Genomic DNA, 15,865 nt, shown 5'->3' with positions numbered 1-15,865 from the left:
ATACAAGTAAGGAAAAAGTGGGTTGATACTTTCATGCACATGCAGAGTGTTAGGTGCAGTCAGAATCACAAGATGAAAGAGGGCTCTGAGATTCTCTACTGGAAAACTCCAGCAGGAACCGTTCCTCTACTGATGATGAATTGGCAATGCATCCATCAGACCCTACGAATATAAGATAAAAGGCTACAACTGGAATCAGTGGAGAAGGGGGCTGGAGGAGCTTTAGTTCACAAAGGGTTCTGTCCATGAAGCTTCTGATTGGGGGAGACATCCAGCCCCAACAATTAGCTCGGACGGACTACTTAAGCCAGAAGGATGCAAGTTGCCGGATCCCTGGCTGGCTACCATTTTGGACCATGCCTACATGCCTGATTCCTTAGCCCTGTCTTCCTGCCTGTTCCTGCCTCCCAGCCTGTTCCTGGTTCCTGCTGTCTTTATCCCAGATCATCCTCCACTCCTGGTTCCTGTTTTTCTGCCTTGTTCCAAATCCCTGCTTCTCTGCCCTACCCCCGACTCTGGCTCTGGATTCGACCCTTGATTCATCCTCTGACTCCATCTCTGACCCTAGCTCTAGTTCCTGGCGCCAAAGTCCAACCACTAGGAGTAAGAATACAGGAGTAATTGCTAGCACTCTTGTAAACCAGCCACTGGAGGAGGTCTTGACAAACACTTTCACAGAGGGTTCCTCAAGTATTTACTAATCAGCAGTAGAATATTGTTGATCAGGAACCTTGGATTCTATCCATGGCTTGGGGAGAGGAATGTAGTTTATAGGCATTTACACAAGTTTTGCTTCTGTAACAAACCTGAAAAGCAGTATGATTCAGCGGATAGAATTGGGGTTTGTTGTGTGAAAGAGCTGAGGTCTGTCCCAGCAGTGACCCTACATAATCTCTCTGCCAGTTTCTTTAAACAACTGGGTGTGTTCAGCAGGTCTTTGGGAACTGCCTTGTAAGGTTGGGGCTCATGACCTTGGTCAATGAAAAGGGTAGTGAATTGCATAGGGATACAAGCAGCACTTAGAAGAGGTGAGGTTTGAAATCCTGAGTTTCTTTTTCTGAGCCTTGGGAAGTTTGCCCCCATACTACAGTGGCATTTGATGAAAAAATCCCTCAAATTTAGTGGTGGCATTTTGGCAGTGGCAGATATGTTGGCACATTTGGTTTGGTGCACAGATTTATGGTTATGATTAAAATGCTATAAAATGCTCCACAAACAGTACCTGTGTATAACTGATATTAGCTGTCTAGAAGTTTTTTAATGTAGAGTTAAGCTTGCCCAGCTCTGCCTTGTACCCTTGTAAAGTGTGGAGAGTGGCGTCACTTCATCTTCTGTGTGACAGGGTTTGCTCCACAGAAGCCTCATGGCCTGCCAGAACATGATGCACCCTGCCTCAGGGCCTACAATGATCAGCCACTGCCTCTTGGGAGGTCCAGGGCAGTGGTGCTTTCGCCCTCTGGCTAAGCCACTCTTCAGTTCTCGCCTTCCGAGGTATTAAAGTCCCAAAATAAGAAAACCAAAAACTCTTAATAGGGCCGCCCCACAGCAGGACCCCGCCCTTTTACTCTGAGCCTGTCTCCAATAGCCAGTCCTTTCGTCAGTCCCCCAGGGCCCAGTCGGCAGTCGTCCCATCCACTTTGAGACTCGTCCAACTGGAAAGCTACCTCAGACTCCTGGGTGTAAACAGGCTTCCCTCACAGAGGGAAGCAGGGCTCTGATCTACTTCCTGGACAGCACCCAACAGAGCTAGGCTGTCTCCTTTTAACTCCAAGCTCCACACCTAACATCTGCTGCAGCTGTAATAGGGTGAGACTAACAGGATCCACAGGCCCTCATTAATCTCCTCCTTGCCAGGGTGGGGCCTATATGACCCGTCACAATCTGAAAACTAGGAAAAACAAAACTGAGTTACACATCAGGCTGCCTGCAAACACTCTGGCTTGGAAAGAGCCCCAGACCCACTGCCTATGTGCAAATTACTGTCTCTGGCACATTACTAGGGCTTAAGCCACATTGGAGATCCAACATTTACCCTGAACAACTTAAATATTCCTTCCCCAAAGGGGAAGTGGGTGCCAAACACCAGCTGAGTAGTCTGGTTAGGTTTGTGGTAGAGGTTGAATTTTTCTATCAAATTTCAAGTAAATTGGACAAGAGATTCCTGGATTAGGACACTCTAAAAATAGAGATCTTCACCGTAGGTCAAAAAGTAATTTTTTTTTTACCACTCTCCAGTCAGTGAAACAACAAAAAGAAGAAAGTTAAAACAATTCACTGGATTCCCCTAGGTGGGATCTAGTGCACAGAACCAAAGTGATTATCATTGATTATTTGCAGTACAGTAGCCCCTGGAGGTCCGAGCCAGGATTAGGATCCCAGAGTGCAAGGCACCGTATCTATACATTATAACAGACAGAGCTTATACAACAATTATTATAGGCAGAGCTGGTAGCAATTCCTATTATTACGATTGCTGGAAACGTCCCTGTTTTCAGTTGCTTATAACTTTGCCAAGTTTTAACCATTTGGACTGAAATTTTCCATGCTTGGTGTTTCCACCGGGCTGAATACTGTGAAAGTTGCCACTGAAATGGTTCAGCCTTTTCTGAGAACTAGGTTGTTCTGCCCATGTTAAAAACAATTCTTGCAACCTTTTCCCTGAGAGGCTCTAGCTCCCCATGTTTTGGAGCAGGGACTTTAAATTTGGCAGGAGGGTGGTCCTTGGGAACAGCAAAATGTGCCTCCCTGTCGCATGAAAATCCACATAAAATATGGCCAAGTTATAAGACCTTGAAAAAAATCTCAGTTTGCACGAGCTCTGTAGAGACTTGTTAGAACTTTGTAACGAAATTCTTTTTTTTTGTTTGAGTTTTTGTTGTTGCTGTTCATAATCTTGTCAATCACCCATGGTTCTCATCACACCCCCACTTCTGCATCAGAGCAGCTGTGGCTCCTCCTCTCCACTCCCTCTACCTTATTTCCCGTTTCTTGTTTTCCCTCACCCCTCGACAATTCCCACCTACTCCATCACAATCTCCCATCTCCTCCCACCAGCACAAATAAATATAGGTCCCCCAACTGTAACCTCCTCCTGACCTCTGACCATATCTGCCCTAACCTGGGCCTTCCCTCCATCCCCACCCTGTCTACCTCCTACAGTCATCCCCTCCACCACCTTGGCCCCTCTGCTGCCATCCTGTCTAACCTCATGCCCACTCCTCTCCTTTCTCCTCCCCTTCTCTTGCTGACTCTGAAACACCCACTCCAACTCTAAAAAGATCACAGCCATCCACATCTTCATCTCTCCTTCCCTCTAGCTTCACACTCTAGCACTCCATAAGGTTTTGCACTGGAGTGTAAGTGTGATGAAGTTGGGGTACATATTGCTTTTGGTAGCTGTTGGAGATGAAGATGAAAGCCAAATGGAACACTGTAGTATGTTATTGACAGTGTGTAGGCAACAAGAAGGTGGAAAGGAGTGCACAAGTCTTTCCCCTTAACTTCTTATTTCTATGCTTTTAAGATTTTGGGTGAATGGGGAGTGGTCCTGCCACAGTCTTAAAATTCTGTCACTTTTATGGTGGATCATTCAGCCATTTGTGAGCTACGAAAATCTAGGGCAGGGGGAATCAACATTTAAAAAATAATGTATGTTTTACTACTTAAATTATGTAGGTGTTTTTGGAGCTCAGACAACACTCACCGACGTGGCTGCTTGCACGGTCTTGGCATATCTTCATCTTGAAAGGAACACTGTCTTAGACAAAGTGACTCCAGTTTACAGCAATGCTTTATACAGAATGAAAGAACAATTTCATCCATTTTGGTAAAGTTATGCTCAGTTAATATTAGCCGAGTGTAAAGATTCATTGCACTCTGCACAATTTTTTTTTCTTGAATTTCATACAAACAGTGAAACGCCTCAAGATAGGAAGTCATCTTCTTACCAACATAACTGAACAATGACACAGTGGGTTTTTCTTCAACCCACTTTACTAAAGTTTCTTTAATTAGTGGTGAAATTTTACAGCTAAGCATTTTCTCCCTCTCCTCCTTTCTCTCATCATTTAAAAGACCAAACAGGAATCGCACTGTTAATGTGGAATAATTCCCATTGTTTGTATCCCTTTTCAACAACATCTTGACATTTTTCAAAATAGTTTCTGAATCTTCCACTGTTGTTTCTTCTTTCTGCAACACACAAGATAAAGCTGCAAAAAATTCTTGAAAACTCAGGTGAATGAAGCTGTAGACATGTTCACAGTCAAGGTCTTTCTGAAACATGTTCTCATTCAGAAAGAGAGAGTCAGCTGTATCTAAGCCATGCTGCTTGATTTCATCTTCCTCAAAGAGTATTTTCTGCCTCCTTACTCCATCTGCAGCCAAGGAACAAAGTCCCTTCAAGTTCATTTGTATCTGTTGCTTTGAATTACTGCTGTGACCTTTCATCAGACTGGAGAGATAGAGCACGTAGACATCAGTGACTGTTCTTGAAGTTTGTGCAAGATCTTCACCTGCTTCCATCTGTTGTTTCAGAACAGTGCAGATGATCCAACACACAATGGGAATAAAGCACATGGTGAAGAGCATTTCACGGTCTTCTACAAAGTTATAGGCTTTTATTGCTTGTTCTTCATTCCTAAAGAACTTGTGAAAATATTCTTCTCTCGCATTTTCAGAAAACCCCAGAATCTCTGCATAACGTTCTGCACAATGTCCATCTTCCAAACACTGCTTGAGTTTCTCCAGAGCTGTTGGCCTTGTAGTAATTATTAAGTAGGATTTGTGAAGCACTTTTTTCCTAAATAAACTGCTCAGTACAATTTCCACTGACTGCTTCTCACAGGGATCAGAGGAGAAATTACTTTCTGACTGATTAAAGGAAAATCTCAGTTCATCAAAACCGTCAATTATGAACAGGAGTTTTTCTGGATTCATCAAAATCTCTTTAGTTGGTGCATTTTGATCAGCACAGTTCTTGAAGATCAAATCTTCAATACTTCCCTGCTCACTGACAAAGTTAAGTTCCCTACAATTTATGTAGAAAACATAATCAAACCTGCTCTGATACAGTTCTCCATTTGCCCAGTCCAACATGATCTTTATTGCGGTCAGTGTTTTTCCAATTCCTGCAGGTCCCAGCAACATGACAATTTGTGGTAATTGTCCATCTTCATCAAGTTCAAATAAATGGCCTATGGTGATGGAACTAGCGTAGTTAGATATGATTTCTTCATGTCTCCGTCCCGAGGCCATTATTTCATTTTCTCTCTGCTTTTTGTGACGATGTTCCTTTACAATGATCAGTTTTGTGTATCTGCTGTTTAGCTTCACATTCTCACCAAGACGAGCGTTCATGTCTTTTATTGCGCTGTATTTGTTTCGTATATGTTCTCTGTACTTCACCCTGTAAGCTGAGTTAGTGACATGAAGCATTAGATATTACTGTAATGCTACAATAACGCCATTTAAACAAGAATACTGTTTCAGTAAGTTTATAGTGCATGTTTCATCATAAGGTATCCTGATATAAATTAACTCTGGGCCCAATCCTTACTCACATCAGTGGCCCCACTGAAATTAGTCATATGAGAAAAAAAGCGTAGGCTCAGGCCCTCTCTGCATTTATATATATATAAGAATCACTTCATCAGTTACTGAAATGTAGCTATATCTAGGATGAAACCTGTCAGGTGTTTAACAGTGCACAATGGCACTCTGTAACAAAGTGATGGAGAATGACAGGTATAACTGAAACAGTAGTGGGAATTTAGGTGCAAAGAACAGAACTAAATATAACTTAAAATTTGTCCAGGGCTCAGAGGTTTAAAAAAGTCCCACAGCACTTTCAGTGACCACAACTGTTGACCTCTCGTTATTTTGACTTGTTTAAAAGATGGCGTCCCTAGCAGGAGAGGGCCTTCCAGCATCATGCTGCTGCACGGGGTCAGTACTGCCTGAGACAAGAGCTCCACCTCCTCACCAGCACCATGTTCTGCAGCCCCTGATTCTTTCCTGGAGATCTCCCCATGCATTTCCTCATCCCCCATCCAACCCTGCGTAACCGGCGTGATCTGACGAGACTGTGCTCTGAGGGGTTACTTATTATTTCTGCAAGTAAATCCAATGTCTGGCTGACCTAGCCTAATGCTGGTAATTACTGGTAACTATGCAATGCAATTCCTTATTGAATGTCACATACCATTTGCTGATGTTTCAGGTGTTTGCTGAGGACCCAAAGCTGAAAGAGAAATTTCACATGAATGTTAGTGCAACAAAAATCACAGAGTATCACGCAGTTCAGGACATTAGGACAAGTCATTCGTTCAGGGGTCTCTGCAGTAATAAGCTCCCTAGTAAACCCAGGATTGAGGCAGGCAAAGAGAATTTCTTTGGCGACACTAGTTCAGTGACTTGTTCAAAACGTCCACCAGAAGCAATACTCTTTTTTTTAAAACCACTGGAGTAGCCACGTACGGTATGTCTACACAGCAATGTAAGCCTGGGCTCAGTCTAACCCCCCTTGTGTCCATGCACCAATTGTGCTAACCTAGGCCTCAGATCTAGGGTCCCAGGACCTTGCAGGGCTGGAGGGTTTGAGCCCGTGTTAAGCTGGGACCTAGGATCCAAGCCCTATTGCTTTCCTGTGTGCACATAGCCCTGGCTTGCCTTGGGTCCTGGAAGCCCTCTGGGTGTATCCCAGAGATCCAGGTGGCAGAGGAGCAGCGCTGGAGGCAGCCAGCCCAGCAGCCGGAAGCTTCATTACTGCCTGGCCTAACATGATCCCTGCTCCTCTCCCAGTGGCAGCAGCTCCTGCTCTGGCTCCTCCTCGCTGCTGCACAGAGCTTCCCCGAACCAAGGGGCAAAACTGCCAGGCAGGAGGCAGCTCCCAGCCACTGGGATGCTGGGAGTCTTCCCTCTCCTGGCCATGCTGAGCCGGGAGCCCTGCTGCTCCCCCTCCCTGCAGGGCAGCTGCCTGGTCCCTACTCCACTCTCTGGCCCTTGCCCCCAGCCCCTCTGGGGCTGCATGTGCAGGGCTGCCTGGGCTGCACGCACTGTCAGGGGACTGAGTGGGAGTCAGCCCCCCAAATTCCCCCACTGCCTCCCTCAGTGGTAGCAGCTCCAGCTCCTCCTTGCTGCATGGCAGTCGCTTGTTCCCACTGTGCTCTCTGGCCCTTGCTCTCTGGCCCTTGCTCTCCCCCTGTGGCACGGTCAGGATGGTAAGTGGGAACCAGCCACAAACCTTCCCCGCAGCCTCCTTGTAACGGCCTGGCACTGACCTCTCACGAGTGCCCCTTCTGGTCGGGTGCATCTTCAGTCTTTAAATAGCTCCAGTCCCGGTATCAGGCCGTAGCCCCAGGGCTTCTCCCTGGCAGCAATAGATACATTCTCTGTGCGCCCTTCTGGCCCCAGCTCTTCAGCCAGGCCACTACGTAATTCAGATCCCCTTCTTGAGAGTTATGGCTGTCCAATTATAGGCCACTTTCCCAGTGGCCTATGGGGGGCATCCAAGTCCACCCATTACTCCAAGTCCCAGCCTAGCGACCCTAAGAATAGCTGCCACATGTCGCTGTGTCCCTTTAACTAAGCTGACAGGTTAACTAATAAGGTTAACTAAGCTGACAGGGGTAACTAATGCCCCCACATTCTGCACTCTAAGGGTATGTCTACACTACGAAATTAGGTTGAATTTATAGAAGTCGGTTTTTTAGAAATCGTTTTTAGATAGTCGATTTGTGTGTGTCCCCACACAAAATGCTCTAAGTGCATTAAATGCATTAACTCGGCGGAGTGCTTCCACAGTACAGAGGCTAGCGTCGACTTCCGGAGTGTTGCACTGTGGGTAGCTATCCCACAGTTCCCGCAGTCTCCGCTGTCTCATATAATATTATTCAAATCTCCCGTCAGTTTAGTTAATCCGCCTTCCGGAGAGGCAGTAGCTGTGTTGGCTACCACTGCCATAGTGCTGTGTACATGGGGGTTAGGTCGGTATGACCATGTTGCCCGGAGCGACGTAGTGACGTACTGATTTACAGCTATAGTGCAGACCAGACCTTATATTTATATTTAATAAAAAAATAGAAATGTCAAAATGAAAACATTTCACATTTTTTTAAAATGAAGCATTTTTTGGAACATTTCAATTCTTGAAAAACTTCAAAAGTTTAAGTTTCTGTCTCAATTTGGGATGCAACAAAATTTCAAAATCTAAACATTTTTATGAGATAGATCCATTTTCCAACCAGTTTTAATAATTAGACTGTAGCTGTTCCTCCTGCACCCATTTCAGGGAATGTTCAAAAGGGGGAGAGATTCAGAAGTTGCAGGAACATTAGGTTTTCTTACCTTTCTTTCTTGCCTCCTTGAGTTTATCAGCAGAATCTCTGCAATTGATCTTTTCAAGGACCGATATAGCTACATTCACTGCACCTTGCTCCTTATAGTATTCACACAAGAGGTCTACAAGTTTCAACCGATCGTCAGCTTCCTGCAGCTGACCTTTGGGGATTGTTTTTTTTTCATAGTTAGCATTTGCTAAGCTGAATTTAAATCTTTCAAGATCTCCTTCCTTTTCCGCTGAGAGATTGTCCAGTGTATCTAGAAGGATTTCTTTCATATTTTTGTCTGTAGTCATCGCAGAATATTACCAATAATCTGAAAAATAAGTGGAGAATTAAAAGTCAATTATTTATGAATCTCATGGTGTTGTTGAGATGGTGATTCAGTACACATACATGTAACCCTGCTGCCCGTCTGAGTTGGCAGCAACAAGGGCCGGATTCAGCATCTAGGGGTTCCATTTCAATAATGCAATGCAAAACCGGTTCGAGCCCCCACCCAGTGACCTGGGACAATTACATACTACCCCCCGGGTGCCTATAAGAGGCAATATTTCCCCTCTCAGAAGCACAGAGTCTGAGTGTAGCAAAATTGTTTTAATAAAGGAGGGAAACAATGTGGCATTATGTTGGGGAAACACCACCAACAGGATTCATAGCACAAACCATGAGCAAAAGACCCACTCCCAAGTAAGTTTGGCAGTGTCCTTTTCATAGAATCATAGAATCATAGAATATCAGGGTTGGAAGGGACCCCAGAAGGTCATCTAGTCCAACCCCCTGCTCGAAGCAGGACCAATTCCCAGTTAAATCATCCCAGCCAGGGCTTTGTCAAGCCTGACCTTAAAAACCTCTAAGGAAGGAGATTCTACCACCTCCCTAGGTAACGCATTCCAGTGTTTCACCACCCTCTTAGTGAAAAAGTTTTTCCTAATATCCAATCTAAACCTCCCCCACTGCAACTTGAGACCATTACTCCTCGTTCTGTCATCTGCTACCATTGAGAACAGTCTAGAGCCATCCTCTTTGGAACCCCCTTTCAGGTAGTTGAAAGCAGCTATCAAATCCCCCCTCATTCTTCTCTTCTGCAGGCTAAACAATCCCAGCTCCCTCAGCCTCTCCTCATAAGTCATGTGTTCCAGACCCCTCATCATTTTTGTTGCCCTTCGCTGGACTCTCTCCAATTTATCCACATCCTTCTTGTAGTGTGAGGCCCAAAACTGGACACAGTACTCCAGATGAGGCCTCACCAATGTCGAATAGAGGGGAACGATCACGTCCCTCGATCTGCTCACTATGCCCCTACTTATACAAGAGATGATTCTTTTACCTTTTTCTCTTTAAATAAAATCCTTCTTTTTAAGAACTGACTGATTTTTTCCCATTGTTCTAAGACCCAGGGATTTGGGTCTGTACTCACTTTGTAACTAATTGGTGAGGATATATGCTCAAGTCTTCCCCAGGAAAGGGGGTGTAGGCTTGGGGGAATATTTTGGGGCAATAGGACTCTAAGTGGCACACTGCTGGCTCATATCCAGCTTCTCGTCCACTGTCACCCCTAGGTCCTTTTCCGTAGAACTGCTGCCTAGCAGTGTTTGTTGTTTGCTGTTGTTTGTTGTTAAATCATCGCACCACGCCTGGGGGAGATCGCCGTGAACTGCGCCATTCCCGGTACTGACAGCCAGTTGTGACCTGACGTGGTCATCACTGATGAGGCCCAGAAAAAGATCATCCTCGTCGACATCACGGTCTCCTTTGAGAACAGGACCCCGGCCTTCCGAGAAGCCCGAGCTCGTAAGATGGAAAAATACGCCCCCCTGGCTGACACCCTGAGAGGGAAGGGCTACAAGGTGCAGATGGATGCCCTGATCGTCGGAGCCCTGGGCGCTTGGGACCCCTGCAACGAGCGTGTGCTGCGGACCTGTGGGATCAGTTGACGCTACGCACGGCTCATGCAGCACCTCATGGTCTCGGACACCATCCGATGGCCCAGGGACATCTACATCAAACACATCACCGGCCACCGACAGTACCAGGAGGTGTGAGCCGGTATGTCATCGTGAACCAACTATGGGAAAGGGACTGAGATACTTTTTCCATTGGACCATATGAACTGGAACCATAAATCCACTGAACATTAAATCACACCAAATGAGGGTAGATCCGTCCACATCACCGTATCCGCTCATTGTACTCCACACCTGAACATAGCCATTATATGGACAACATACCCCCATAGCTCAATGTCTGTACTTTGACCCGTTAAACTTTTACCCCAATTGGGGAGATTGCAGATTATGTATTCCTTATGCCACCCGCTTTTAAACTGAATTTCGCACCACTTGATAATCTGTACCTTATTCCCTGATAACCAGAAACTTCAATGCCTAAACTCTGTACCGTTTTCTTTTTTACTTCAACATTATCTTAATAAAATTATTGTGTTACTGCTGGGATTATAGGGTGATTTTTCTCACAGGGCTCTGTTAATGGTCCCTCTTACTAATTGTGGTTTTGTTCCTGCCCAGAAAAAGGAACTGGTATATATCTGAGTTCAGCATTTATTTTGGCATAGATTCCTGCCTCCCTGAAGGCTGTGGAAGGGAACCAAGAGGTTGAGGCCTAATGGGAGGCAAATGGGAGTTTCCACCCCAACAGCCCTAAGCTGCTGCGTTCTTTCTGCTCCCCCTGCTCCTACGAGAATGGCTTCCAGTTACTGTAAGGAGGGGCTGGGAGTGGAGAGAGCTCTTCCTAAGCAGCTCTGATTGGCTGACTGCTCCACTTGTTGGCCTTCTGGGGCAGAGCAACCAATCACAGGGGGATTTCCCCATGGCAGAACTCAAATTAATTGTAGAGATGGAGTTTCTCCTGTCATCACCAGACAGGCTCCAGCCCCAACTGAAATCCCTGTGACTCACAAAAAAATTTCAAGAGCTGTCAATACTGAGTATGGGGTAGGCTGCTGAAGGTCTGGTAATTTCCCTGGCAGATGCAGCAGGCAGGACCAGATCAGGGCAATCCAGGGAAGTAGACACACCATGACATTTACCCTTCCTGCCTTGTTCCCAACCCTGGAGCATGGCTCTATCCATATCCTGTGGCCCTGACTTCCCAGGGCTATCCACACTAGTGTTATCTGCTGAAAGGGGCTGTCACCCATCCTCCTTGGCAGGCTGGGGCTTCCCTCCTCATGACAAGCAGAGGTATCAGCAGGGGACCCTGCTTTCCCTTGGAAGCTGCTCAGGGATCCCCTCTCCCCCTCAGAAAAGCAAAAGCAGCTTCAGAGGAACCCTCCAGTACTTCCCTCAGCTGGCAGGGTATATCTGGTTGGCTGGGGTATCTGGCCCCACCACAGGCTTCTCTTCCTGCCACATTGCAAGTGATTAGTGTACAAATCACTCCTCATACACTCCAGTGTGGGGAGGTTTAGATTGGATATTAGGAAAAACTTTTTCACTAAGAGGGTGGTGAAACACTGGAATGCGTTACCTAGGGAGGTGGTAGAATCTCCTTCCTTAGAGGTTTTTAAGGTCAGGCTTGACAAAGCCCTGGCTGGGATGATTTAACTGGGAATTGGTCCTGCTTTGAGCAGGGGGTTGGACTAGATGACCTTCTGGGGTCCCTTCCAACCCTGATATTCTATGATTCTATGATTCCTCAATCCAGCATATGAGAGCCCAGCACATTTTTAATTTTCAGTGCTTACCCATTTCCAGTACTGAGGCCCCAAGCTCTGGTTTCAGGCTAGTATAAAGCATCTTATAGCGGTGAACAGCAGAGAGCCTAACAGAGGGAGTTTGCCTGGGATCTGTCTGACAGGAGGTACGCTAAGGGCTGCATTAGGGAGGCTGTGTTGGTGAGTGTCTGTTGTGGGGACAGTTTGACTGCGTGCTTGATTGGTTCTTTGAAAAGTATGAATTGGGAGTGCTTTGTTCCAGGTGAGCCTTGAGCCTGACTGTTATAAAAAGCCAGTGAGCAGCAAACAGCAGAGAGGCTAACAGAGGGAGTTCACCCGGGGAGAGCCCACTGAGGCTTACATCTTGCCGGCTTCTCTGAGTAGTTACTACAACTCCTGAAGAAGCTCGGAGAAGGAAGGTAATATGGATGGGGAGCGTTCAGCTGTTGTGACCTGCACTGGCTGTGCCATGTTTGTCTTTCTTCCACAGGACAGAACCGACTTTGTTTGTACAAAGTGCAAGCTGGTCTCCATATTGGAAGAGAAGGTTCAAGGTCTGGAGAAACAAGTATCGACCCTGCGTTGCATAAGAGAAACTGAAGATTTCCTGGACAGACGTCAGGATATGCTTCTACGGGCACAATGTTCTGAAGATTCAGAGCAGGCTGTGCAGCGGGGACAAGAGGACAGTGAAGAAATTTGGCAGCATGTCACCTCCAGAAGAAGAAAGGGGAGCGTCCATGTACCAGCAACACAGATACAGGTAAGTAACCGTTTTCATGTTCTCTCCACAGGTACTAATGCTGAGAGTGGACTAGATGATACATCTGAGGGAAGGGAACAGAACGAGACTCTGCCGATTGGAAGGCATGAGATGCACTGTTCTAGGGATGGGGGTTCCACGAAATGAGAGCGAAAGGGGAGGGCTCCTGCCTCATATTAAGAAAGCACGACAAACAGCAAGTTATCTCAAGTGCCTATACACAAATGCATGAAGCCTGAGAAACAAGCAGGGAGAACTGGAAGTCCTGGCACGGTCAAGGAATTATGATGTGATTGGAATAATAGAGACTTGGTGGGATAACTCACATGACTGGAGTACTGTCATGGATGGATATGAACTGTTCAGGAAGGACAGGAAGGGCAGAAAAGGTGAGGGAGTTGCATTGTATGTAAGAGAGCAGTATGACTGCTCAGAGCTCCGGTATGAAACTGCAGAAAAACCTGAGTGTCTCTGGATTAAGTTTAGAAGCGTGAGCAACAAGGTTGATGTCGTGGTGGGAGTCTGCTATAGACCACTGGATCAGGGGGATGAGGTGGACAAGGCTTTCTTCCAGCAACTCACGGAAGTTACTAGATCACAGGCCCTGGTTCTCATGGGAGACTTCAATCACTCTGATATCTGCTGGGACAGCAATTCAGCAGTGCACAGACAATCCAGGAAGTTTTTGGAGAGTGTAGGGGACAATTTCCTGCTGCAAGTGCTGGAGGAACCAACTAGGGACAGAGCTCTTCTTGACCTGCTGCTCACAAACTGGGAAGAACTAGTAGGGGAAGCAAAAGTGGATGGAAACCTGGGAGGCAGTGACCATGAGATGGTCGAGTTCAGAATCTTGACACAGGGAAGAAAGGAGAGCAGCAGAATGCGGACCCTGGACTTCAGAAAAGCAGACTTTGACAACCTCAGGGAACTCATGGGCAGGATCCCCTGGGAGAATAACATGAGATGGAAAGGAGTCCAGGAGAGCTGGCTGTATTTTAAAGAATCCTTATTGAGGTTACAGGGACAAACCATCCCGATGCATAGAAAGAATAGTAAATATGGCAGGTGACCAGCTTGGCTTAACAGTGAAATCCTTGCTGATCTTAAACACAAAAAAGAAGCTTACAAGAAGTGGAAGATTGGACAAATGACCAGGGAAGAGTATAAAAATATTACTCGGGCATGCAGGAGTGAAATCAGGAAGGCAAAATCACACCTGGAGTTGCAGCTAGCAAGCGATGTTAAGAGTAAGAAGAAAGGTTTCTTCAGTTATGTTAGCAACAAGAAGAAGGTCAAGGAAAGTGTGGGCCCCTCACTGAATGAGGGAGACAACCTAGTGACAGAGGATGTGGAAAAAGCTAATGTACTCAATGCTTTTTTTGCCTCTGTCTTCACAAACAAGGTCAGCTCCCAGACTGCTGCATTGGGCAGCACAGCATGGGGAGGAGGTGACCAGCCCTCTGTGGAGAAAGAAGTGGTTCAGGACTATTTAGAAAAGCTGGATGAGCACAAGTCCATGGGGCCGGATGCGCTGCATCCGAGAGTGCTAACGGAGTTGGCAGATGTGATTGCAGAGTCATTGGCCATTATCTTTGAAAACTCATGGCAATCGGGGGAGGTCCCGGATGACTGGAAAAAGGCTAATGTAGTGCCCATCTTTAAAAAAAGGGAAGAAGGAGGATCCTGGAAACTACAGGCCAGTCAGCCTCACCTCAGTCCCTGGAAAAATCATGGAGCAGATTCTCAAGGAATCAATTCTGAAGCACTTAGAGGAGAGGAAAGTGATCAGGAACAGTCAGCATGGATTCACCAAGGGAAAGTCATGCCTGACTAATCTAATTGCCTTCTATGATGAGATAACTGGCTCTGTGCATGAGGGGAAAGCAGTGGATGTGTTGTTCCTTGACTTTAGCAAAGCTTTTGACATGGTCTCCCACAGTATTCTTGCCAGCAAGTTAAAGAAGTATGGGCTGGATGAATGGACTATAAGGTGGATAGAAAACTGGCTAAATTGTCGGGCTCAACAGGTAGGGATCAATGGCTCCATGTCTAGTTGGCAGCCAGTATCAAGTGGAGTGCCCCAAGGGTTGGTCCTCGGGCCGGTTTTGTTCAATATCTTCATTAATGATCTGGAGGATGGTGTGGATTGCACCCTCAGCAAGTTTGCAGATAACACTAAACTGGGAGGAGAGGTAGATACGCTGGAGGATAGGGATAGGATACCGAGGGCCCTAGACAAATTAGAGGATTGGGCCAAAAGAAATCTGAGGTTCAACAAGGACAAGTGCAGAGTCCTGCACTTAGGACAGAAGAATCCCATGCATCACTACAGACTAGGGACCGAATGGCTAGGCTGCAGTTCTGCAGAAAAGGACCTAGGGGTTACAGTGGATGAGACGCTGGATTCATTATCTGAGACAGCGTCTCAGTCTCCAAGTCCCAGCCTAGAGACCCTAAGAATAGCTGCCACATGTCGCTGTGTCCCTTTAACTAAGCTGACAGGTTAACTAATAAGGTTAACTAAGCTGACAGGGGTAACTAATGCCCCCACATTCTGCACTCTAAGGGTATGTCTACACTACGAAATTAGGTTGAATTTATAGAAGTCGGTTTTTTAGAAATCGTTTTTAGATAGTCGATTTGTGTGTGTCCCCACACAAAATGCTCTAAGTGCATTAAATGCATTAACTCGGCGGAGTGCTTCCACAGTACAGAGGCTAGCGTCGACTTCCGGAGTTTTGCACTGTGGGTAGCTATCCCACAGTTCCCGCAGTCTCCGCTGTCCATTGGAATTCTGGGTTGAGATCCCAATGCCTGATGGGGCTAAAACATTGTTGCGGGTGGTTCTGGGTACATATCGTCAGGTCCCCGTTCCCTCCCTCCCTCCCTCCGTGAAAGTAACAGCAAACAATCGTTTCGCGCCTTTTTTCTTGAGTTACCTGTGCAGACGCCATACCACGGCAAGCATGGAGCCCACTCAGCTAACCGTCACCGTATGTCTCCTGGGTGCTGGCAGATGCGGTACTGCATTGCTACACAGCAGCAGTTTATTGCCTTTTGGCAGCAGACAGTGCAGTATGACTGGTA

General features: G+C 46.4%; 1 protein-coding gene across 1 annotated transcript in view; it reads right to left on the bottom strand.

The window, feature by feature from the left end:
• LOC140912507 (NACHT, LRR and PYD domains-containing protein 12-like) overlaps window positions 1-15,865 on the bottom strand; it is a 261,075-nt gene that overhangs the window by 220,408 nt on the left and 24,802 nt on the right. Inside the window, exons 2-4 of the mRNA XM_073346992.1 lie at window positions 8,347-8,655; window positions 6,203-6,241; window positions 3,704-5,414 (exon numbers count right to left, since the gene is read on the bottom strand). Coding sequence (XP_073203093.1) covers window positions 3,704-5,414; window positions 6,203-6,241; window positions 8,347-8,635 — 2,039 coding nt within the window. The 5' untranslated portion in view covers window positions 8,636-8,655. The remainder of the gene's footprint in view (window positions 1-3,703; window positions 5,415-6,202; window positions 6,242-8,346; window positions 8,656-15,865) is intronic.

Source organism: Lepidochelys kempii, chromosome 6 (genome assembly GCF_965140265.1).
Source record: "Lepidochelys kempii isolate rLepKem1 chromosome 6, rLepKem1.hap2, whole genome shotgun sequence".
NCBI classification, from domain to species: domain Eukaryota; kingdom Metazoa; phylum Chordata; order Testudines; family Cheloniidae; genus Lepidochelys; species Lepidochelys kempii.
The sequence above is the reverse complement of the archived record's forward strand: the minus strand, read 5'-3'. Positions and strand labels throughout refer to the sequence as shown.